This window comes from Sturnus vulgaris, chromosome 2 (genome assembly GCF_052056855.1).
Source record: "Sturnus vulgaris isolate bStuVul1 chromosome 2, bStuVul1.hap1, whole genome shotgun sequence".
Taxonomy (NCBI): domain Eukaryota; kingdom Metazoa; phylum Chordata; class Aves; order Passeriformes; family Sturnidae; genus Sturnus; species Sturnus vulgaris.
This window is the reverse complement of record NC_142244.1, coordinates 84,571-110,767: the sequence shown is the minus strand read 5'-3', so window position 1 is coordinate 110,767 and position 26,197 is coordinate 84,571. Positions and strand designations below refer to the sequence as shown.

The window sequence follows — 26,197 nt, the reverse complement described above, 5'->3', positions numbered from 1 at the left end:
CATCATCATACTGCCATTTTCCAAAGCTGTCATCCTGTCATCCTTATGTCAACAAACCTCCCACCAATTTGGGTGACAGACACATTTTAGGTTCAGCTCCTGTGGGGAGGGTGTGATGACCCTTCCTTCAAAACAAGCCAGTCTTTGTCTGCCACTGTGATGAAGCAGTGTTCCTGTCCATCTGCCAGGGGGGTGTTTGGGAACACTGCATTAGTAAGCTCAGTCATATCATTACTGCTTTTTTTTTGCTTTTTTTTTAAGTCAACCCTACATCCCTGTTGTATTTAATATTGTAGTATTTTCCCATGTGCAAATGGAGAATAGTACCACAAAATGTCACAAAAAATAAGTTGATTCGTTAAGCAATAACTTTAGGCAAAACCTGAACATTCAAAATTTATAAAGACGTATTTTTCCCCTTTTCTATCAGTATATAACTACTGCTTATAAAAGATTCGCATCTTAGACTGGACTAGATGCTTTTATACTGTGACGCCTTTTGCTTGCTGATAAATGCATTTGCAGTACTTCAGTAACCCTCCTTTAACAGCCTCTTCTTCAAGTTCTTGCAATATAAACCTTCTGGATGAATGAGTTGTCACATGCAACATAACCCAAGTTGGCTCCATGGCATGCTACCATAATTTTCATTTGTTAAAGAGTCTTAGGACTGCTAGGAAGGTATTTTGTGTGAAATGGATGGTGTTTATTACTTCTGTCAAATAAACTTAACACTCCAGACTCCAAGCATAAATTACTAAAATCAGGAAGCAAAGAATGAGGTCGTATACATACTTGAGAGTAAGAAAAATGAGAAGTTTTTTCAGCAGATAAGACTTTTGCCAACTTAGAATGTTCTACAGCCTGATGTATGGCATCATTTAACCAGCAGCTATATTAAGAAAAGACAGCCTGAAATAAGTACAGGAATTCACCCAGTCACCTTAGCTGAACTTACAGTGATTTGGTGACCTCTCTTGCTCTTTGCTTACTTTTAATCCAGAATCCATCTGCCTTTCTTAATTTGCTTCTGCTAAGGCTTTTACACAGTGATTATGTTGTGAAGAATGTTTTGGTGCTGTCCCATCAGTGTTTGGACCTTTGCATCAAGTAGACCTTCCTACCCAATTTTTTTCATGTTACCATTCCTGTGGTCTTGCTGTGGTCATGTTGCATTAGAAAGTGTATGTGTGCCAGTGCTAAATCCATGGCTCCAGAGTGTCTTTACATGACAACATTCTCCTCATGTTGGATGCATACTACAGTATCATGATGCCCATGTGACCTGAAGTGTATTAAAATCTCCTTACAGACAGGTATGCAATGATGTATTCTGTCCAGAGTTTTTTTTTCCTTAAGAATCAAAACAGTTTAAAATGGTTCTGAGGAAAATTGTTGAGCCATATGTGTTTTTAAACAGAGAAGCAATGCTGAACCAGTGTATAGCATCCAGTGGAAAGGAAAACAAATACAGTATGATCTGTAATACTGCCTGTACTCTGGAGCTGAGCAACTTCTTTGGAACTATAAAGAGATTTGAGCATGCGTTTATTTATTAATTATTATTTTTTTACTTAGATCTGTGCCATTTGCAGCAAGCCCTATATCGCAAACTTGCTGCCATGCTTGCTCATATTGTGCAAAATAACGTGGCTGAAACATCACTCAGCACATCTAAATCCATGCCTGTATGTGTAATCAATGTGCACATAGCCACACATTTGGGGTTCTCATTTTCAAAATGATACAATCTATCGGCATGGCTGTGTGCTTTTTACAGTAATTTAAGCAGGTAAAAAAAATCAGATAGTGAATATTCTGTTGCACATGCTGATACTCTTTTATTTTCCTGTTTCTTATAGACAATGATAATGAGAATTGATATTTTTACATGAAGAATTTCATTATCCAAAAATAACCTTAATGCTGACATGCAGAACTGGTGTAGCAGAAGAAGCATATCTGATCCAAATCATCAATTGCTCTGTAATTACAATGGCAATACAAAAATGAAGCAACCTTACCTTATCTCAGGAGAGTCTTTTTGCTCTATCCCAGGCAGTTTCCTGTCCTTATTCAACTAGAAAGGGAGAATCCACTTAAATAAAGAAAGATAAGGACTAGAAGAGTGAGGAATTTAAGGAGCTCTCATCTGAACTGCTGATCCACTTGTTTTTAGCAAATTGCAAAAAACCTTGATCCAGCAGTAGCTCAGAGCGACTTTCCTATCCTCGTGTGTTCTGTGGGCTGAGAATATGCAAGAATAAACCTGAGATGGTGCTGCAAGAGAGAGACAGTGGGGGGGACCTTGGCACAGAGTTGGACCAAACTCTAAATATAGCCCAACCCACTTTCTGTGCAATTCTCTTCATACTCTGAAGGCAGATGACCTTGTCAGAAAACTGACCTCTTGCTATGTCCCCCTCTTAGTAGAGAGGATCTAAGGGAGCAGGATTGCAGCATAAAGGGACGGAAAAGCAATCCACTGTCTGCTTGCAGCAAATGAATTTAGGTATGTGCTCTTATTTTCATGGCAGTTAGAACTGATGGACTCATAATGTGCTTTATTTGATCATTTAAACGAATGAGCTGCATGTCAGTTCACAAAGGGCCTGTGCAGATGAGAGATTGCATTGTAATTGTTAGTCTTAAATAGAGAGCACTGACATAGATGACAATCCCGACGTCTTTTCTCCTCTCAAAAACCCTAATGCATCAGAATGTGCAGTACTGCCCTAAATGCTTCGCCCTATAAAAAATTATCCCTCCTTTCATTTGCTCTTTTAATAAGTAAGACTTTTTGAAAAAGTGAGTTAAATCCATAAATGTATATTCTAGTACTGTATAAATTTGAGATGCTAGGATAGCTTAAAAGGGAATGAGAACCTGCAATATCAGAGATCAAACTGCAGAAAAATGTGAAGTATATACAGAGGAGGAGGAAGCAAAGAATAAGAGGCATAGAAATATAACCCTTGTGCCTTAGATAGGAAACTGTTTTTCAACAGATGTTTTATAATCTGGGGAATTTGCCACTCTAACTCTGTGGCAACATGTCAGGGTATTTTGTTCTTAGCCTAAAGGAGAGTTTAACTTGATATGAGTCAACCTGATACTCTGTCAAATGGAGGCCTGATACTTCTATGTCATATGAAGGCTTCTAAATAAAAAAAGCTGCAGAAATCAGAGCAGCTTAAAATGTCAACTCTCATGTTGTGTGTAAAGATGGGTGGGAGAGTTGGGATAAGAGGCTGTTTGCAGTGTTGTTCTTCAGTGGGATATATTATTTGGTGGTGACACCTCTCTGAGTGTATGCTGCATTATATGCATGTGTGCAGTTTTCCATGTTCAGAGAAAACCTGAGAAAAATCAGGACGGTGATAACTGCATACTATAGATGTGTGCATCTGCAAAATATCCATAAGCCAAAAAGGTGGGAATGGTATCAGTAGTCAGTAAAGTAGCAATGTGTCTCTGTGAACAATAATTTGTTCTGTTAAGTTTTTGTGAAGTGTGCTATATATCCTTTTTAATTGCAGCCTACTATTTTTGGCAAGTTCCACTGTGTAATTTTGTCATGATGTATAGACTTGAAGTGCACAGGATCAGCCAGACTCTCACAGCAAGAATTACAGCTGTGAGCCACAGCTGCTTCCCAATACAGACAACAGTAAAAAAGCGCGAATCACTGGCAGTATTAAGGGAGATAACACATCTGGGACCATGCTGCATTCCTGGCTAAAACTCGCTCATTTCAGACCTAGGCTAGACCCCAGCCATTAAGTAGTTTTATGGATTTATCCATGTTCATCTTTCCTCCCAGTTTACCTGTTTCTTCACCATTAATACAAATAAATGTTTGTCAGAAGTTAATAGGATAACCAATGAAGAATGCTGGTGTTTGATTTTGAAGAGAGGACCTGAAAAAGGAGCAAGTCCACCTCCAGATAGGTGTATATTGAATAGCACTGTGTAAGTAGTGAAATTCTGAATGTACAGGTCACCAACATCACTAAACATGGATAGCATTATGCTGTCTGTGCTCCAGGGTGGTACCCTCATGAGAGCCACACCAACCCTACCAGTTCCAGCTCCACAGTGCCACTGTCAATTCTATCCCTCTCTCTAGTGCCAGGATATTGAATTTACCACAGAACCCTTCGTTCAGACCAGAAAGGTGATGAGGATTAAGGAGGGGTATACTTCCCCAGCATGAGGAGTATACTCTTCACCCTCTTTTTCACCAGCTTTTCACTCTCTGCAGCAAACAGCAGCTTCCGTACATGATAGATTCTTAGTTCTTAGAAAAAGAAGGAATCACAGTGCTTGGTGGGTCTCAAAGCACAGGCACAGTCATACTTTGTCAGGAACTGGGCCATGCACTTCTCCCATAGGAATATTGTGGAGAAGGAGTGATTTCTTGCTCATACGAATAATACACTGGTTGGCTTTGGGCAGGGAGTTAATCTTTGGGAAGGCTGTTATGGAGTGGTGCTGTTCATGTGTACAGGGCTCTAAATGCTGCGTGACCAACCCCAGTGATGCAAACTTCCTGGAAGAAGGGGAAAAGGCTATAAAAGTGGTTGTATGTATTTAAGATGGATGGAAAAGTGTTTTGTTTGACAGCTGTATAAACTCAAGTTTTCTTTAGGATTATGTTAATTTTTCTGTGTGCACCATGAAGAGGAAAATGCAGTAGAGAGTCTGGCCATAGTTTGTGCCTAGCTTTTCCTGAGCTCTTAACTTGTGTTTTCCTTACGATTCTGATTGATTTTTCTGCTTATTTTTTGACAGTTTTTAACTGCCCAGACTTTTTTTGGTAGCATTTCCTCTGGAATGTGTTGGGTCTGACTTTTCCAGAGCCCAGGCAGTTTCTTCTTCCAGATGCCTGTGTTGGGATTGAGACTTATTTCAAGCCAGGCTTGTGGGATTTTCCCTCAACACAGTTAAACATTCTGTAACTAGTATGTGTGAGCTGATTTTTCTTTTGATTAACCCCAAATTCCTAGATATTTGTGGTTGTTTAAATATCCCACAGAGCATGTACAAGGTGAGATTGTGAACCATAATGGATCAGACAGTTTTAAGTGTGGTCAGCTGTATCCTGGCTTGTCCTGTTCCTCTGCTTTTCAGAGTTGGATAGCATTGTCTTTTTAGCATAAACTGTTGCACAGAATTGCTGGTACCCTTTTGAGTGGTTTCTAAACTGAATGTATGGTGTGCAATGTGTGGCTTCTATCAGGAAGAGAAACTCTTTTTACAAGGTTAACATTTATAATGTTCATCCAGTAGATTTGAAAATAGCCAAAACCCCATGCTACTTAAACAAAACAGCCTCACATTTCCCCATCTCTCTCTGCTTTTGAATTAAACTTGGAGTTATAAGAAGATTACGGGAAGTTTCAGCATGAAGGATCATTTTTGAGAGAACAAAAGAAAAAGAGTAGACTGAAGTGATTTGTGGATGTTATCTCAGCCTTCACTCATGATACCGCTGGTGAAGGATACAAACAACAAAACTGATTTGTACCCTGTGCTGAAGTCTCTGGTTGCTCTTTTTTGGCAAGGTCATAATGAAGAAACTAAATTGGATGGCAAACAGTAAAAGGACCTGTCATGTTCCTATCATGTCAAATCCTCATGTTTGTCCTTTGCTTACCATGAGTTTGAAAACTCCAGTGACCAAATGAATACTGAGTTCTCTGTGCTTACCTTGGTGATGCTATTTCCCATTGTCCGAGGCAGAAGTAGGATGTCAAATTCAACCTTCACCTAGCAAGTGAAAAAGTATTATTCTTATAAGAAGGAGGGTGACGTACTACTTTTTACAGTGGCTTTTCTACCACCTTTCTGTCTTACAGGCAAAATATAACAATGAAAAAGTAAAATTTTTAATAGGGCGAGGTTGTAGCTATGATATAAGCTGGACTTAGCCTCGATTACAAAAAAATTATTTTCCTGTGGCTTACATGTATACAACAGAGGATTTCCTGGTCTTATTCTCTGATACGCACTTTATTTTGTCTCTTAATTCACTCCCATCTAGAAAGTCATGTCAAAAATTTGTTTGGAAGTACCTATTTTGAATATTAAAGGACAAGTGTTTAAAATGGGGGAGATATAGTTGTTAGAAACGTATTGTGGGAAATCTTTTGCATTGCAGATAGTTATGTCTGTGATAAAAAAAAAAATCGTGTCAGAGTATAGTTAAAATTAACTTGATATTATTCCATTAAGACCTGTTCTTTTTTGCTTGAATCGACAGTGATTTTAATTTAAATAATCCATCAGGGTAAAGAAAAGGAACTTAAACTGAATATCCTGTCACAAGATTTATCAGGCAAAGATAGTTGTTTGTGCTAGATATGCCTTTAGAGCTGCCCCAGGAAAGGGTTTGCATTTTTAGAAGAATGTTGTCTTTGACTTTGTAGTACAAGTAGTAGTACAGTCCTTAGGAACTATTACAGGGAATTCCTACAGAGTGATTTGGCACAGGCTAAGCCTGGCTGGAGTGTGGAGAAGTTTATGCTATCTGAATGTTACCTATGGGGACAAAATTGGAGCTCGTTTGATTCTTTGACAGGATTGTGTCTGTTTGTGCCGAGTCCTACATTGTCTGCCCCTCAGGTGTGCCTCACAAGCACAATTGGAAATACCTTTTTTAAATACCTTGGGAGGTAAAGTCTGCAGTTTGAGGCATCCTCGCAGATATCAAAATTTACTGTTGTGCTGGAATGCACCTGTTTTGGGAAAGAACTCCTTAGTTCCTAGAGATTGGAAGGCAAAACTGCCCAGACCGTGGGGACTGTGGTTTGGGATGATGGAGCACTGGTACCATGTATAATTCCTATGGAGGTTGTCTCAGGCTGAGCAGAGAGGCAGCTCTGTCCTTTGTTGCAGTAGGCTGAGAAAGTCAAAGGAGTGGCTACTAACTTGTAATAACCTGCAACAGAGATTTCTGTGTAGCTTGGTGCTTCCTAGTGACAATAACAGATATCAGTGCATTCAGTGTTCCCTCTTTAGTTCTAAATGGTCAAAATATCCAAATATTTTAAGGCCTTTTGAATGAAGGCACTTCATTTGATATATATATGCTCATTTTGCAAAAGCTAAACTGCAAAAATTGCCTACGTTTTCCATTAAGCTGTAACTTTATGTCTTTTGATACAATTAAATACTATTTTTTCATTTCTTATGAATATATATTCTTGTATTGATTTCTAAGACTAGATCTTGTCTTACTCTACTGTTTTAAATTATTTAGCTAATCCTTATTCAAGGAGGTAAGGAGATATTTTGTTGTTTGGTGATTTTTTTCTATAATGTGTCATCTAGATTTCTTAGTTATGCTACTCACTGCGCTTGATGCATGCCTGTGATGGGAAAAATTACTTATTTTTCTTGAGTTGCCAGGAGACCCTTTCTAATTTAGCCAGAGCAATCTGAGAAAAGAAAAGGGTGCTGACACTGTCATAGCTATTTTTAATGCAATGGTTATATGGTGATCTTCCGAAGGACAGACTGCTTTTGTGTCTAACATTTTTATCTGATTTACTAGAAATTTCTGAAGTTTCTAAAGTATTGCCATGATAAATAGCCAGCAACTGGTCTGAAGAACCGTATTATTAATAAAATCTGCATTCTTAGCCATTCCGTGGTCTGGAAGTCCCCAAAAGAGCTTCATAGCTATTGCTTGGCCAGTTGGCTTACACCATGGGCTCCAGGGTATCTGAGCTATTACTAGGCTTCTCCACAGGAAAAATCAAAGCTGCCCGCTGCCTACAGAGAGAGAATTTAGGGAGGATTGACCTGGTAGACATGAAAGAGATCCTCCTTTTGGGGTTAGCTGTGCTGGTGACACACAGCTGATTAATTTGGGATTTGTCCAGGAGTTAGTTTGGACTGCTATGAAATGCTGAATTCCTTCCCTCCTTCTCCCGCTGCAGAGCTTTTCCCTTTTGTCAGGGAAGTATGTTAATCCTTTTTTCTTAGTTAGCCAGGCCACCAGCCAGGCCTGTTGCATTTCAAAGAGCTCATCTGTTGTTTGGGTACTGGTGGGCAGCATGGCAGGACCTGCCTGAGCCCCGTGTTCTCTGCTGCCTTGAGGAGTGGCACCGTAGGGGTGTGGTGTAAGATACTGTCATTGCCCCTTTTAGCCCAGCTACTGTGGTCAGCACAACTCTGCTGGCAGCTGGAGCCCTCTCATCTGAGCAAGGATGAACAGGGACTTGGGAGCTAATTTTGCTGACAGCTGTTACATTTTACAGAAATTTAATTGACCTTGCACTGTGTGTACCTGATGGGACATGCAGGAGAGATGCAATGAGAAAAGTTCCAAATAGTGCATTGACCTTGAGATTACTTAATCTGATTCACTGAAGATAAAGGCCAGTTTTTAATAGCAAAACCGAGAATAATAAGAAAGTCTCTGATTTTTTCTTCTCTGACCTCATCTATGCCCCTCTTCTCCCTTCCTCCCAAGGAAAAATGGCAATTAAGTAAAGTCTCAAGATGTGCTCAACACATTTGGCATTTTAATTGGCATCAATATTTGATATGTTTCCTTTCACTGAATTTAGAGGTGGGAGCCCTGAGAAATATTTTGCCCCAGATTAATGAACACAGATCAGTACAATTTAATCAACCAGTAAATAAAAACACCACCTACAAAACAGCCTGAAATTAATCCATCATAGCACACCCAAACTGAACTATGCCCACCTACAGAATAATGACAAGTAGATAATTTCCTGTGACATATCTGAAACTAGAAAGAGAGCATAACAAATACAAAACCTGTTTTCACATTGTATGGAACTTTTTGTTAAAAATTAGGAAACAGAGGTTTTATTTAAAATCTGGTTTCAGATATGAGACAATTTTAGAACAGGCAGAGAAGAATGGAATCAGAAAGGGGTAAAGGGGAGGCATAATACATTTTGTACAAACTTTGTTCTCATGTAATTCTAGTTTAATACTAATACATAACCCTGATGAAAGCATAAGGGAAAAAACAGGGATTTCTGACCAAGAGTGTGTCTGATTGCAGGCAGATCAAATAAAAGTTGAGGGATTCTCTCCTGTGGGCATGTAAAACCTCCCTCCAAATTTTGTCACAAAGATTAATTTAGTGGTAAGAATTGAGCTTGTCCTGCACTGGCCCCTGTCACTGGGAGCCTTTCAGACACTGAGTAGATGCCTGATCTCACTTAGCTCCAGAACAAAAAAAAACCTCCAAACCAAAACAAAAAAACACCTAGTAGAAATTATTCTCTCACTTATATTTGGGTATGCATGCAAAGCAACGTATATCTATTCCAGGTTTCTTTCTAATTACATGTTGGTTGTTCCTACATTACGAAGAGTTCTAAGAACCTTGCCTCCTTCCTCTCTTAAAAAGCTCCTTTTGTTTTCTCCATATTCCCGTCTTATAACAAGCTTCTCATGGCTGGCATAATTTCTGTGAGCTGCCTTTATTTCAATTGTAGGCTGGCTTGAACCACAAGCTGCATTTCCCAAATAATTCTAAGATTATTTTCAGTTGTAACTTTTTATTTATTTTGGGGCATTTGGAAGTGTCCTCCCTAGAAGAGTTTCACTTTTTCAGTCAGCCTTAGTTCTTACAGGAATTAATTATTTATGTCGTTGTCACTATAACTCCTATGTTAATAATTTCAGTGTCACAAAGTGGCATATGAAGGTCAGAAGTCTCAGTAATGGGAATCAGCCTAGCAAAGGTAAATTTGTATGAACAAAATTTCATTCACATCAAAGCAGATGTCATTGCATCCTATATCATTAAGGTCTTGTTTGCATTTAAAAATGCCATAGTAAATAATGAAAAAATATTAATTAGTTGAGAATATATTAGTTAATAAAGGTGATTATTAAAGGGAACCTGGTAAATTCTCTAAATAGCTCTCTACCTTTTTATGTGAATATATATAAACATGCAGATGTGTATGTATTAATACCTGTGTTTATATGTATATAATTAGTACACATACTGATGTACTTAGACTGCATGCATATGTTAACACTAAATTTGAAAGAAGTTAGAAACTGGTGCACTGGATGATTTTAAATAGTGATTGACATAAATGAAAAAGTCTTTGTGTGTGTGCGTGTATGTGCATGTGTAATGCAGAAATGGCCTTTTCCATTTTTGCATGGTTCAAAATAAGATAAAATATAAATACTTCATTACTGGGAACTCTATTAGTATGTGCCATGCTGCTGATGTAATGCCAAAGCAAAACATGTGCAGAGTTGTGGAATTCCCATTTATTTTTCTATATTGAGAGCATTTTGTGGCTGTTCTGATGCCTTGGACAGCCTTGTGGTTGCAGAAATGTTGTAAGTCTCAGGGAGGCAGAGGCAGAGAATTGCTGTGCTCAACAGCATCACCCTGCAAGCAGTGTGTCCTGTCAGCTCCTGCCTATCCACTCCTTTGCACCTCAAGCCAGATGAAAGTCAACTGTGTATTAATCAATTAGGTTCTGCATTTTCACTGGCTTATTATTAAGGAAGGATTTGTGAATTCTCCTGTTCTAGCAGAGAGGGGTCTCCTGGGAAGCTCAACACCTCAAAGCAGAGCAAACAGTGCTGGTCTGGTACAGACATGTTTGTGATCTCTAAACTTCTGCATTTATTTACATCAAGTTATGATTTATTTTGTGAATAACCTCGCTGACATCAAGGTAACTATTTGCAGAGAAAGGTACACAGTTTAATGTGAGCATGGTTGGCAGAGTCTGGCCTGTGGTACTTTGATGCCTGCAACAAAATACTCCCGTCATCACAGGGGCTGACATGGTGTCACAAATAATTACAGCTTGAGACGAGCTGCTGGTCTGACTGGGATGTGGGTGATTGTTTCTGGAACAGGTAGAAAGTTTTCTGGTTGTATGAAATAAAGGTACTCAGGTACTGCAGAAGGACGCTCAAATTTGAATTGATGTTTGTTGAGTCTGAGTCTGTGCCCTCTTCTCTCACTTCTTGCTGAAGGCAGAGGACTTGCACCATGAAGTGCTGTCCAAAACTCAAATGAGCAGTGAACAGGTGGTACATTGTCAGGCTATTTCAGATCATGGAAACCATTTGTCGCGTTTTAGATTGCTATTGCTAGCAGCATGTATTTCAGTTGTGAGAAAGAGAGGGGGTTATTTTAGACTTACATGACTCCTGTTTGCCTTTCAGAGCATGCCAAGTGGGATTTCAGAAGGAATGCTTGCAGATAACAGGCAGCTTCCCCTGAATCTATTTGATGTAATTCTCATTTATTCTCAATGTGAAACGCTGGAAAGAGCTCACACAGCAGTTCAGTTCAGTGAAACATGCACAAATTCATTTTGGAGTGGGTGTTTGGGGCTCAAGTGCAGTGATCAAGAGGGATGAAGAAGCCATTCTGATTTCTTTAATGTGCTTCATTTATATCATCTCTCCACAGCCTGTTTCAATGCAGTTTGTCCAAGACCCCAGGGATGTGGAGCTGGTGTGTGTTAAAGCTGGTCCCTCTCTCAGTATCTCTGGAGTCAGGGCAAATGAGACAGAAGTCAGATGGTGTCACTGGCTGGGTTTTTGGGGTCCCTTTGGGATTCCTGAGACTGCTTCTGCAGCCCTCAGTGACGGAGCACGTTCCCGAGCCTTGCCCAGATAGAATTTTGGCTCACGGTGAGCTCTCAAACCAGTGGGGAAAAGAAACCAGCATATGCAGAGAGGCACAAATCCATAGTTTATTCTATGAAGGCATCCTATCTAGCATATACCAACAGCTACTGTTTTACAGGGGTTTTTATATCTTTTGAGGGTTTTACAGTTTGCACCAATTACCAAGGGAATTCTGCATTTTAACCAATCCCTGAGGGATTTTACATTCAAAGCTGGCCTATGGATACTAAAAGAAAATGAACCACTAATATTGAAGATAGATAAGAGGGTCTACCAAGGGGTGGGAACTGGATTCCTTTCTGTATTCGTCATTTCACAAGCCATTTCTTATCTCTAAGCTATGATTTTCCAAGGAGCTTGTTCTGAGGATGCAGGGAGACTTTCTTCTTTATGAGTGTTTTCTGCTCCCTCCACAAGATGGGTCCTTAAATACATAAGCTGCCCTGCCAAAATACAGCACAATAAATTTGCCAGATGAAGGGTGATCCACAAGGATACAAGCCCATGGTAATGGACAGTGGTAACACTGAATTACCAAGACACCTTTTAAACTTTCTGGAGTTTGCTGAATGATATGATTTTTCAGCTTCTTCTAACAAAGAGTTGTATCTGGGATTCCAAAGTGGCTGGAGGACATAAGTGCTCAGTGACTTCGGAGAGGAATAGGCAGGAAAGACCTGTTGCTGTGTAGGGACAGCCATATGGTATGGAAGCATTTGGACATCCTCAAGAGGAAGACATTTGCTCTGTAATGTAAGGAAAGACTTTGTCCAACAAACTTTGAGCTTTCTTTGTTGCCCTATTCGCCTGCTGCCATGTGTTGAGCTGTACAGGACTAGGACATATTTCTATGTGGACTCTGGCACTCGTGTGGCCACAGGCCATTTAGCTCTGATTTGAGGCTGTGCCTGCAAGGAGAGTGAAACAGCTAGGTCAGCTGAGCTGTGATGTGCTGCACACATTACTGCATTTGCTCTAGAGCTGGAAAGTGAGGGCTTTTCTTGCTGAATTCCTATTTTAAGATTTCAGAATGTCTTCATCCTGTGTTGAGATGCAAACAAGTGCTGTCATTTCTTCCATGGCATTTATTTTGGTCTTAATTAAGTTCATTAACATATTTATCTACCCTCTTCACTTGGGAGTCTCTTAGTTGTACTGTACAGAAAACAAATTCTCAGTTACTGCTCTCTTTCTAAAGCTCTTGTGGCTTGCTAAGAATCTAGTTTATATTAAGTAAGATCTCCTGACAAATGGCATCCAACCTGCTAAAATATTCGCTGATTTTCTGTACTATCTTTCAACTTCCTAAACTTTCTTGAACTCCCAGTGACTGTCAGAACCCAACTTTAGGGTGCTGACTGTTACACAGGCTTTCCAAGGTGGGAAAAAGGAGTGAAGATTGAGATGGTATCTTTCCAGGAATAAGTATGTACCCATTTTGTTACCCATTCTGTCACATTAGGATTTTTAAAGTCACTGCCTTATTTCCACATAATACATAATTCTGTATTTGTGGATTAATAGAGATTCTCCCCTCCCCTCTTTCATCCCTCTATTTACCTTTCACTTAAATACTTTTGCATATTTTTCACTTATCCTTTCACTTACCTTTTTTCAGTAGATGGTTATTTCAACATGGAATTTGTAAATACCAGCTGTAACTGATTTTCTCTCTCTCATGTTTTCAGTTTATTCTGCTCACAACTAGTGATTGCATAGATACAGTTATATCATCTATACTTGGAGTGATGCTTAAGAAATACTTCTGTTCCTCTCTTTTCAAAATAAATAACTCAGTCTTGAAGCTGTGAATTTACAGCTTTGGAATGCAGTAGATTGCAATAATGACTGAATACCTGTTGAGCAGAAATATTCCAATTACAAAAGTTGAAGTAATTCAGTTTGGTGGATGATAACGCTTCTGGCAATAATCAGGGAAGTAACTCAGTCCCCAGTAGAAATACCTGTGTTTGAATACATCTGAAGCACTATTATAATACTGTTGGAGGGAGCTGTTGCTGTGCATTTATTTCTTCCCCAAAGTCTCTCTGTAGATAAAAGACATGAAGAATGGGTAGAGACACCTGAATTTAAATAATTGTCTTTTAAAACAAAAGTGTGTTCTAGTTCTGTGGACATTCTGCTTGAACTTTGGGAGTAGTGCCTTTGTCTAATTATTGCTGAAGTAAGAGACACAATTAAAATGTACTTGCAGGAAAAGTGTGCATATTTTTTACAATGGGACATTTTTTTTACCTGTCTTGTAGTTTTTCCTCTTTAATGTGTGTCAGTAAGGCATTTGGGAGCTTGGAGTGGGGATTTCATGCATTTTTGTATGTGTTTTCTTGGATTTTTTTTTCATTGATCTGCAAGATTTGTTTTAGTAGGAGGAGATAAATTTATTTTGAAAGAAGTATCAGCAAACTTAGCAAGAAGGATGTATTTGTTGCAGCTGTATTTATTGCCAATCATGAGATTGTATTATTGTGACAACCTTTCAGCTAGAGATTTTATCCCTATTTTTGAATGCAAAGATGGATAGATGGATTTGAAAAACAGTAACAAGAACTCTTCTTTTTTTCTGATTAGATCCTTCAGATGAAGAAGCTATTGAAAAAGCAAGTGAAAACAGAACAGCAACATGTCAAGATCCAGATTCCAAACCTGCTGGGAAAAAGAAAAGAAAGAAGGTTTGTAAATTAAGCAATTGTTTAGCACGATGATGATAACGCATAGGGAAACATAATGTCCTTTTTTCCAGAAAGAAGACAGTTTTCTTCACTCTCTCTGATCTATTAATGTATCAATTTTTAAAAAAATTATGTTGCCGTATTTAGAAGTGATCACATTTCCGTAGATTTCAGCAATAACTTCACACTTGTTTTGTGTGAGTTGAGATTGCTGTCGTGCAAAGTGACTCTATAGTGGATGATGCTACTGAATATCCTCCCCTGCAATTTTTTGCCTTCCCCTACACACACAAGGTCTAGAAAGCTATATTTACTTGTTGTACAGATTCTCTACTCAAGCATGTCCCCAGTTCAAGGTCCAAGTGATGGAGAATTTAGGTCTTCATGCATTGATGTTTTCTTCCCCTTGCACTGCTAAAGCCTTCATTTAATGCCAAGAGGAACTGTGTTGTTCAGCATTATGCCAAGGAACAGACAGCATCACCCCAGTTTGAGGGAAAAAGTCATCTAGAGGTCGGTTGATTTTGTTTCTTGTTTAAGGTAAATTTGTTCTGCCTTCCTCATACCACCCAGGAGACTCGACTGAGTGGCTGTCAGAGAGCTAAAATTATATTAGAAGCTATCTCTCCTTGAGGTTATGGATATTAATTTTGACCCCTAGGTCAATAGTAAATTCACTCTGTAATGCCTAGGCAATTGCCCAAGCGAAAGCCATTTGCAGGGATGTTCTTTTTTTATAACAGAGAAGTGTAAACAACGTGGTAGCAATTACTATGCTTTTGGATGTCTTTCCAGAGAGACCAAAGGTGAAGTGATCCAAATATCTGAATGAGATCAATGTTTTGATTAGAAAAGAGAACCAAGCAATACACGAGAAAGCTGTATTGCCTTTGTACATGTTCCACCAGGGAGTCAGATGATGAGGAGTGAGAATTCTTATGGAGCCACTTTTTATCACCATTTTCTCTTAGGCTTTTAGAAGTAGGTTAAGACTCTTTGTTTGGAAGGGTTGCTTGACCCTTTTTATGAGAGCATTAGAAAGGATAGCCAACACAAGTTACTTGCCAAGGTAGCCTGGGACTGCTCAGCTGTAGCAGAACATCTTCCACTGGTCTTTCTGTCAAATAAAGACTATCAGCCTGCATGTTGGAATCAGGTAATTTGATGTTTAGATGTGAAACTGCAAGAAGGAAATGCTTTATGGGAGCTGAAAGTCGTGGATGGCTTATTGCCCATCTTTTAGACACACAAAATCAGAGTTATTTATGGAAATCTGGTGGTTTTGTAGTTCTGGTGCAAATAACAAAACCCATTTCAGTCATGCCTGCCTTAAATTCAGAGGCTGGAAGCTGTTCTGCAATGGGCTTGGCACCTTAAAGCCTGTCACGAGACAACCAAGCAGAGTTATGAGCATCCATGTTCCTAGTCTGAAGGCTGTCCTCAGGCTTGCAGTGAAATGAATGATCTGTCTCCAATCCGAGTGACACAGTGATGTGTTTACTTTGTCACAAACTCCAAAAGTCAGAGTATGTGGCTGACCTGGAATGTAAACTTTCACACACATGCAAGACTGTTTTCACTCTACATTTGAATTTTCCATAACTTTGGCAATGTGTAAAGAAAAAAATCATGTTAGAAATCTAATGCAGGAAATATTTTATGTTCTGTGTATGATTAACAAACAAGGAATTTATGACATTTTAGCTCATAAATCATTGGTCTCAGCACAAATTTCCTGTTTTCTGCATTTTAAGAATTTCCATGTAAAAATTGCATAAAAACACAGAGCACAAGGGAGCTGTGTCAAAAAACAGTAGTTGTCTGCTTTGTGTCTTGCATAAGAAAAGCATACAAATGACCTTTTCTTAAGGGTGACATTCAAAGAGCTATTGCATGAGTAGGTAGGCAACTAATGCTTGGATAAGGGTCAGAAGTTCAAAATAGATTAGACGCTGAAACATTTTAGACTGCAGATCATCAAAGATGTGTAAGTTTACAACCATTCACCACCATGAAATTTCTCTTTCTATGTCTTTATTTTTAATGTCTGAATAAGATGGATTCACTGTTGCTGGACTCAATCATACACTATGCCTATATATATATATGTATATATATATGCAGGGTAAAGGAGGCAATTTTGAGTCTTAACATGCTTCTCTAAAAAAGCAAGGCTTTGACTACAAGCCTGCTATGTGCTTGTGTTGTCTGTTGTGTATTTCTGTGGGTGTTGAAAGAAAGGGTTGCATACTCCCTTCAAAATGGGAGCCATGGCATTTGGTGGTACTCTCAAACATTTGAATGAAGGCTTAGCAGTGAGAAGTTTTTTCTTTCAGAGAAATTTTTTCGGCTGTGTGGCACATTTCATTCTTTTCTCGTACAGATAGCAGTTGGGAGTGTTTGCAGAGTTATGTAAAGCAGTTCATGATGTATAAGAAGGGAGAAATGGGCCCAAAGTGAAAAAGTGACATTTTTCAGTATGTTGGAAGAGTGGTAGCACCACTGGGATAGGGAACCATCATTCTCTACTGGAGGACAGAGATTCAGGTTGGCCCTTTTCTGACTTTTTGATTGCTTATAGGTAGCCCTTGACTGAAGCAATCCAAAGGCTTGTTCTCTGCATAAAATCTGATGTTGAACATAGAATTAATGATTGAAACACCTGGCAAATGGCCTTTAAGTATCTATGGACAGCTGGGATGTGTAAGAGTAGAGCAGAGGGTAGCTCTGTTTCAGTCTCAATGTCTGGGAATGCTAATGGTAGGGATAGGAATGAAGAAACGTATGGTGATGTTTTAAAAACACTTGAATCAGAGTCAGGACAGATTTTTTAAATAGCAACAAACCAAAAATAAAGCAAAAAATCTTACATTAACTCTGGAACAATTTTGTTAATTTAAGTGAGTTTCCACTTCTAGTCATTCCCTTAATTTCTAGTGAAGATAATCTCTGTTTATATGAGAAAATCACAGGGACTGATCTCTGTAGTTGAGGCAAGATATAATCCCTATCCCAACTTCTCATGGGTTTTGATGCAGGCTGTGTTACATTCCAGCCATAGCTGTAGAGTGCTTTGCTAGCTATAGCAAGTCCCCAGCCACATCTTCTCTGGTAATTGCTAAGTTTCATTTCAATCCTCAACCAGTTTCAGAGCTGCTGTTATACAATACTACCGCCTTTGCAGGGGCAGTGACTATGGTTACGTCACAGCACAGAAAGCAAGAGGTCATTTTTTTGTGTTGAGCATGGTGATTACCTGTTTTAATAGCTAATTTAGCAAGGGGAGTGGGGAGGAAAAGAGAAATGTAGGCATAATATGAACAATTAAACCTCAAAAAATGTTTCTGATAAGGCTGTGAGAGTGGGCTTGGAAAGGCAGGAGTGTGCTGGGTTGGGACATTTAGCACCAGTTGCTATGAAGTGCCCTCCTGTTAAGGTGGGGCCGTGCGAGGAGGGCTCAGAAAGGCCCAGATCTGAACTTCTGTTGGCTTTCCTTTGGCCCTCTTGGCCTGACTGGAGCTGCCTTCCCAAGGGAACAAAGGAACAGCTTCTCTGGCTTTCAGCTAAGCTCCCTTTCCTGCTGATACTTTTCTTTCAGGCTTTCCCCAGGGAGGAGTGCTGGATTTGTTGTTCCTGAACTTTTTAATGCTCCATGTGATGAGTCTTCTCTACAGTTTCTCACAAGAACAGAGTTTTCCAGCCAGATACATCGTAGTAGCATGGAGCTTTCTCCTGCAGCTCAGCCTGTTTTCCCATTACTCTTCATCAAGTCACTTATTATGTTCCAAAGCCTGTCTATGTAGATAAATGTGCATTTCCATTAGGTAGAAGGCCCTGAGAAAGCAAAAGAAAAGAGAATTGGTACACTCAAAACAAGAGAAGTCTGTGTCTTGCTTCCTCTGCTTTGGACAATTTTAGGTGGCTAAGGACAAATGCTAGCCCTGGATTATGTGAACAGGGACTCTGGTACAAATGGACCAATCCAGCCTGTTCACTCACACACAAAAGAGGGTTAATGACAGCAGCACATGTTGGATGATTCTGAAAGGCACTATGTATTTTTGTGTGTATTTGACCCTGCCTGCTATGAGAAGAGAAGGCAAGAACGGGATAGGACAAACTTGAAACATGTTGTCCTAAATTTTATATTACAAGTGTAGAAGGAACTCCAGAACATGATTGTTTCCAGTTAATCTTGCCCAATTCCATGTTATTTTTTACCATCTGGATGCTCACCTTAGACCCTGTTATTTTAGAACACTACTGGCAAAGTTTAGAAAAATCATCATTCGCAGTAGTAGAGATTAAAAATAAAAATTTAGTGGTAGATTTTGTTCATATTTTCCTTCTGCTTTTTTTTTAAAGTATGAAAACCTGCTTTTCACTGTTTTATGGAATTATGACTACATCCTGAATGTTTCAATTTTCTCTTCTTTAATTCCCTCTCATGGTTGCAACAACAATCTAATTTCCAAAATTACCTTATATACATATAACCGTAAGCATTTGTTTCCTTCTACAGGTGGGGAAGTTCAGTTTTAATTGGTTTTTTCCTAGCCCAGCATTATAGTTTCTGTATCAACCCTTACCTCCTTTGCCTTCCTTTGGTAACTCTTTTTTTCTTAGTTTTTTTTTTTTTTTATGTGTTTTGCAGCCTACAGAATGTTTTTTAAATCAGCCTGAAGAAAAGCAAGAAAGCACTGTGAAGGCAAAGAGGAGGAAAAAGGTATGAGTGTGTTTGGGGTCTGGGCAGTGGGTTTATATGCTACTACAAGATGCAGAATGGGGACAACCCCATGATGATGAGAAGTAATATGGTCATAATATTGCAGCGTCCTTTAGAGAAGAGAAATTCCTAATTTTTAAATCTTACTCAAGATATCTATTCCCAACCTGACCTGTGGCATTATGTCTGTATTCCACTCAAGGGTTGTGTATGTCTATACCCCACTTGCAAGTGTTGCTCACCAGGAAAGGGTGACTGTATGGAAGAAAGGTGGAATTTCAGTTGCTTCAGAATCTGACCTATTCCCACAGTGTGGTCAGGCTCCAGCTGCTGTTATGTCTTTTGAGCCAAAGACTGTCCTTGGTCACTCTTTTCCTCATAGCATAAGTATATAAATAAATACTCTGTATTGTCCCTCTGGCCGAGCTCCATCGTCACCCACAACAACAAACACACCCTGAAGTCTAAATGGAGATTATATGGCACCAGGCAAGTTAATTGTCTTTCTGTAAGGGGACAGACTGTAAATAGTTGGCTCCCTCACAAGGCTGAAGGGTGGCCTTTTTATGTTATGTTAGCCCTCTTAATCATCCAGGGAATGGGAAGCTGGAAGAGTGGGATTTTGCTTTCAATGTGGCTCTGGCAGAGTAGGTACAGTACTTGCTCCACTGGAGCCAGAGTGAAGGTGTGCCATGGCAGAGGCTGGCAAACCCACCTAGCAAGAAATCCCATTCTCAGGCAACCAGCAGCTGCTTACTTACACCTTTGCTTTCAGTGGGCCACTAAGCTGATTTACTCAGCCTGTCAAAAAATCCCATTAGGAAACATTTATTAGGTTGATCTGTGGCTTCCAAACAAAGTGCTGTCTCTAAAAGTAAGGAAAGAGGGGGAAAGCCCTGTTGTTTTTAAGCATCTGGAATTAATTGTAAGAAAAATAATAAAACTTCCTACATGAGGAACATTTCCCCACAGCTCTCCTTGAAGGAAGAGAGTTTGCTCAGGTGTCCTTGCTCTTGCTCTTAAAGAATTTCTCATTGTGTCAGGCTTCTCCCCTCCAGAGGGCAATAATTTTCTGAAGGAACCAAGTGGCACAATGAATGATGTAATGGTCCTGTGGAACAGCATCTTACACTGAATTACCAAGTAAAATGAGTTGATAGTTATGTCTTGCTGTCTGCTAAATCAGAGGTTCCCAAATGTGGGTCATTTCAGAGCCAGCTTTTGAGGCAGGGCTGGGGAAAATCATTTGGGGTTGTTGGGAAGAACAATGGAGTGGTTTGGTTGTGGGCCTCACACAGAGGCTGGCTGTGCTGCTTACAGCCTCTGGTCATGCTTTGGGAATACACTTGTTCCATGGCAGAAAAATACAACAGTGGTAAGCGAAGGGGAATCTTGGGAAAGAATGCTACAGATTCAAGCACTGCAGAAACCAGACGTCCTCTGCAAAGTCTGCCAGGGACTGCAGAGGGCTTTGTACCAGGACAAAGCTAGACTGCAAGGAATGCATTCATCTCCATGTCTCCCACTTGTCAAAGGTTCAGCTGGGGTCTTGCAAGCCCACAGATGGCTTTTAGCAGGGGTGAAACAGGCAGTGCCAAAGTGGCAATGGCTGGGAGAGGCAGTGCCTGCCTTGCCTGTGCTGTTTTGGCACCCCTCAGATGGCTCTTCCCTGTTCAGCATTCTGCCCCTCATGCTGCTGTTAGTGGAGTATTTGGGCTATATTGGGCAAGAGGGAGAGACAGAGTGGAGGGGAATGGAAGAGAGGAGGGAGTGGGTGCTGAGATACAGTGAGGGAAGGAATGGATGGAAGAAGGTCTGTCCCTGATACTAAAATTCCTGCCATACCTGTCTTCAAAATTTCTATTGATCTTTGCTGTCCTGAACCTTAGCCTACCGAACTGAAAGTACCCACCCTTCCTTCAAAGCTGCTATAAATTCTTCCAGACCCACGCCACCTCATCAAAGTGAAATCCCACTTTACCTCAAAAATACGAACCTTTTCTCTAACCACACCCTTCTGCTCCTTTTCACTTCTAGACTTATGTTACCATGTGTCTGTCCCTTGATGATGAGTTCAGTTTAGCTTACACAGCTGAGAAACCTTAACCTATCCTTTCAAAAACTAAACATATCTCAGCAAGAGGCATCACATTCTTGTCATTCTCTCCAGACTGCCTGTATCCTTGCAAATTTGCTGTTTCCTTAAATACTTAAATTTGCTTTTCTTAAATGCTGGCAGATCAGTCAGTGGGAACCTTGGGCTATTCTACCCACATGTTCCATTTAATTATGGCAAAAAATGCAGTAATCCTTTCACTACAGTGAGAATTCAGACCTGTTACTTGGTAACCTTTCTAAGGTGTAAAACACAATCATTATGAACTCATGTTCAGTGTCTAAAAATTAGTAGTTTTTTTAAAAAATTGCACAGTGTGGGAGAACAAAGCAGCTGTGTATTCTTGCTGCTTGGCCTGTGGTTTTATTGTTTTAATTTACTTTCTTCACCCTGAGATGGTATTCTGTAAATCTAGGTAAGCATCTTCCCTTCCAAATACAGATAGGTAGTTACCCTGTTTTAATCAAAATATAACCATATGATATATTATCACTTGATTCTTGCTGTTATTACTGAAGAATAATAAACTAAAACAAATTAGGAAAAAAAGCCTGTATTTTCAAACTGACACTAAAGTTTAGCAATAGCAAAACTCAAAAACCAGATTTCATGTTTTTATGTTTTTGTTACAGCAGTGTTTCAGGTGAGTGTACAAAATTTTTCATTTTCAGGCTCACAGACCATCTTGTCCAAGTATCTCAGCTTGCATCTGAAATCTGCATTCCCTCTGAAGACATAGGGAATCTTTTCCCATTGTAAGGTGTTTTTCCAATTAAGCCATAATTAAACTGATATAACTGTACAAGATATGGAAGAACATTTATTTAGTGTGTTGTTAGCTCGGCAAAGAGCTATATAAAAATACCATATTAACCCGTTTCACTTTGATTTTTTTAGAAGAAGATTTCTGATGTTCTGCAAAAATCTGCTCCAAAACCTGCTGTCCCTGCAGATCTACAAAATCTCCTTACTCAACATTTTGGTGAAAACCGTTCCGTGATTGAATTAGAGGAATTACAGCTGTCAGGTAACTTACTCTATATTTAATATATAAATAATTTTTTTCATTGTACTGTTGACTTCTTTCCTGCAGAAGAAAAAAGATTTTTGGGACAGAAAATGAGTTGCGCTTTTTAATGAAAATATTTTCTTATATTTCTTTTTTACTGTATATTAATTTGCTATTTAAGTTGAAATGTTAGTTTCTTTGAAATGAATGTGAGGTTTCTTGGAGTAATGGACATGAAACATTGTTTAAATGTTTCTTTTTATTATAAAGTATTAATTTCTGAAGCGCACTTTGCTGACATAAGTTTTATGATTTCTAATAGTAGCTCCCATGTGCTATGAGAGATGTATTTTGTTCCTGGGATTATCTGAGTCAATCCAGATGCATAATAAGAGGCTGACAGAAACTGACAAAGAAATAATGAGGCATCATTCTCATATGGATATAAGATGTTGAATGCAATGGTTTTTCAGGGAGTGGCTTGAATTGAGGTGGTAATTTTGGTCCATGTGTGAAGTGATAAAGTTTTAGCCATGAAGACCCTCTTTTTTGTTCCCTGAATCCTGCAACCAGTTAAAAGCCAGATAGGAAATGCAAAAAGCAGGACAGAGCAGGCTTAGCTTCTGTCAGTTGCAGGTTATACTGGAGATGATGGCGATGTTGAACTTCTCTGCCTCCTATGCCTCTGTGCAGACAGACACCATCCATTATTTGTTGGTAGGGCTCATGAAGAGCAGCAGCCTGGTAACAAATCTGCATTCACCTTTGGGACTTCTTGAGCTGTCAGTGACCTATCCCACTGTAGAGACCTTCTAGCCCAGCAGTGCTTTTTTAATGAATAAGCCCATGTCTCTAAGTTAATGTGCTCTTCCTTAATCCCCATGATTCTAGGTGGACCCTTCTTTATTTCTATGGGGCAGTCTCAGCTTTGTTACTGGATCAAGAAAACCTGGAGAAGTCCCATATAGATTTCTTTGAAAAGCTTGTGTTAAGTAGTTTTTGGCATATAAGGTTTTTAGGAAATAATAAATTGCTTTGGTTTCTTTCTTATTAAAAGATCCCTTTGGACTACTGAAGTGACCCATTTCCATATGTGTTGAATGAAGATATTTTTTCCTTAATTTTTTTGCTGGGAGTTGAAGGCTTAAAGTGCCAAGGAGTTTACGAACTTGTACAGCTGTCAAGTCATTCACGTCAAAGCACTGAGTAAATAACAAGCAGCTACTTTGAAGTTGTGTGTCCCTGTTCACTGACAAAGTGCAGAAGGTCAGGGCTGGTCAGAAAGTCAGATGGTCTCTTGCTGCAGTCTGGAGCTGTGTGTTTCTTCCCCCCTCTCTGAAACTTCTATTTAAAACTATAGTAAATGCTGCAGTGTTGCTGGACTGTTGGTGAGGAGTCAGTGAGTGAAGCTGTGTCCTTCTGGAAGGATCTCTTGAGCTGTCAGTCATTAATGAGACTATGTATTCAGATCAGCCCCTGCCCATCCCCACCAGCATCAAGTGCATCTTTTGAACATGATTTTTAAAGTAAATCAGCTGCTGATCCTTCAGTTGTACGTATTCATTTCCTTTGAAGCTTGAGTTCCAGTAAATGTCAGTCTCAGGATTTAGTAAGAATCAGTGCAAAATGGAAGTTTTTAGCAAGACAGGACTTCAGCCAGGCATTGGCTACAAACCAAGTTTGTCACACTGTTCTGATGAAGATCTTGGATTGATGCTCTCAGCATTAGCACAGTGCACCATCCATGTGAACATGAATAACGTCTTTGAAGAAATCTCCTTAGTTTAGAAAATGTATCAGCAAACATCCATTGACACCTTGAGGGGCTGTGCTTCATGCAAGATGGTGACAAATATATAAGTCTTTAAAGACTGAAGAATGCTCTGCAGAAGCATATTGTTCCATCAGGCAAAGAGCCTTTAAGACCAGTGGCAAGTTTTCAGACCATGGAATTTAAATCACCTTTAATCACCTTTTTAAGTACAGGCATGAGAAAGGACCTTCCAAAGAACCTGTTAGGATCTTCATTGCCTTTATATGAAGTTAAATGGCGTGTCTGCCACAGAGTGCTTTTAAAAGGCTTCCTAGTAAACATAGTGACCAAGGAAAAGGAAGTCAGCAGGAAATGGAGGAAGAGAAAGGCACTGAAATGCAGTGGAGATGTTGCTGTTAGAGTTGATGTAGTTAGGTAGATTATCACAATATGAAAGGCCAGAAGGTGAACAAACTTACTGACAAGTAGATTATGAGTAGGTTCTTGCATTTACACAGTATGAATTGTTTGGGGGATGTACAAACATATTCCATTGTAGGTACGTTGGAGGAACAGTTTAGGAGTGTAAGGCTTTTGGCTGAGGCTTTGATTCATTGTAGCAAAGACATATGTAAACTTCCTTTAAAGCATGTGATCACACCTATACAGCAGCCCTATATTCAAGGTTTTGGGCTGGGAGAAAAAAATTGCAATTCAGAGATGTTACGTTCCTTGACTTAATCCATATAAAGTTTCTGCTACATTAATTTTTGTTTCAGAACTGGTAGTTCATTGATGATGGACTTACGAAGATGGGATTTCATCGATATAACTAGTGGTTATGTTGCAAACATATATTTTCCCTTTGCTGTTAAAATACATCAACAAAAGTTTTTTTTTTTCTTTATGTTTTCAGATTCCTGTTTTTTGCCAGCCAATGATCTTACCCACAGTTTTTCTTCATACCTGAAGGAAAGTGAGTTTAAATGTTGGTCTGAGTGAGATGAAAGATGTATAAAAGATATTGTTAAGACAATATTACTGCATTTTTATATATAGCTCCAAATATTGTTTATTATGAAATATTAATCTCTTTAAAGTTTTTAAGTTATTTTTTTATGACAGGGCTTGTTTTTCTGACTTTTTTTATCAATTTTTTTTGTTTCGGTTTGGGGTGGTGGTTTTTTTGTTTTGGTTTGGTTTGGTTGGGTTTTTTTTGTTTGTTTGTTTGGGTTTGGTTTTTGTTTTTTTTGTTGTTGTTTGGGGGGTTTTTTTATTTATTTTTATCAGAAAGGTTCAGGGCTTTCTTTTCATTGCTAGGGATCATTTATCAGTAATTTATTGTGTCTTCATGAGTAGGTGTATGTATTATCTTACAATAAAAGTCCTGCAGCTGTCTACTGACATGAACCAAGAGAATTTTATTCACTTGTATATTTATATAGAACTTCTGATCTGGTAAATGTTTCTTTGCAGTTGATTTTCTGTGATACAAATTGCCATATGTGGCAAATGAAGACAATGGGCTCATCACCTTAAAAACTGTTCATTATTAATGCTTATCTACTTTGCTCAGTTATGTGATATTTCTGTATTTTATTTTTGGGGGGCTTTTCATTTTACAGTTTCTCAGCCATGACTAAATGCAAAAGTGTTGCCAAAGTTCCAGACCTCAAAGGAGTCAGCATGTGTGTTCTTGCTGCTGGCTACCATTCATCATGTACTCTAGTAATTTAAAATTGTGGCATGTAGTACTTTGTGTGGGTACAAGGGCTTTTCCATTGCAGTCTGTCCTAAGTGGGCGAAGCTCCAGAAAAACCACAAGGAGAAGAAGTCAGTGGTGATGCTGGTTCTCTGCAGTTCTGCCCTTCGCTCCTTGGAACTCATCAAGTATGTCAAGAGCAAATGCTGTGTTGAGGTTGGCAGTCGGTCAGGAGTTTTGTCTTGGAACCACAGGCAAAAAGGCAAAACTGGGACACTGTCCTCTGCTAGCCAGCAAATTCACTGACTCAAACTGATGAAATATCCCTTCCTTCTTTAAACCCTGGGAGTGTGGTGTTCAGTTTTGGACTGAAGTAATACTCAGTACTTCAGTTGTCTGTGAAGTGTTGCTTTTGTTAAAAACCAAAAGTAAAGTGTAACCAAGTTAGGGAAAACATGTAACATGTTATACTTGGGATCCCAGTAAGCCCATAAAGCATCGTGATCCACCACTAGGAGTCATGGCTTTGCA

The 26,197-nt window shown here is 39.2% G+C and overlaps 2 protein-coding genes across 8 annotated transcripts in view; one reads left to right on the top strand and one right to left on the bottom strand.

The window, feature by feature from the left end:
• The window catches only part of FILIP1L (filamin A interacting protein 1 like), a 186,863-nt gene extending 184,569 nt beyond the window's left edge, over positions 1-2,294 (bottom strand). For 2 of the 4 annotated variants that reach the window (XM_088156118.1, XM_088156139.1), the window contains exon 1: positions 2,025-2,294. The gene's annotated coding sequence lies outside the window, so the exon portion shown is untranslated. The remainder of the gene's footprint in view (positions 1-2,024) is intronic. The other 2 variants (XM_088156121.1, XM_088156132.1) reach the window with 1 other exon arrangement.
• CMSS1 (cms1 ribosomal small subunit homolog) overlaps positions 1-26,197 on the top strand; it is a 220,715-nt gene that overhangs the window by 186,453 nt on the left and 8,065 nt on the right. For 3 of the 4 annotated variants that reach the window (XM_088156155.1, XM_088156165.1, XM_088156161.1), the window contains 5 exons: positions 14,260-14,360; positions 19,015-19,086; positions 22,100-22,229; positions 24,881-24,940; positions 25,752-25,854. In XM_088156155.1, the coding sequence (XP_088012281.1) occupies positions 14,260-14,360; positions 19,015-19,086; positions 22,100-22,229; positions 24,881-24,940; positions 25,752-25,854 (466 nt within the window). Of the gene's footprint in view, positions 1-2,361; positions 2,513-14,259; positions 14,361-19,014; positions 19,087-22,099; positions 22,230-24,880; positions 24,941-25,751; positions 25,855-26,197 lie in introns of those variants that run through there. The other variant, XM_014885688.2, reaches the window with a different exon arrangement.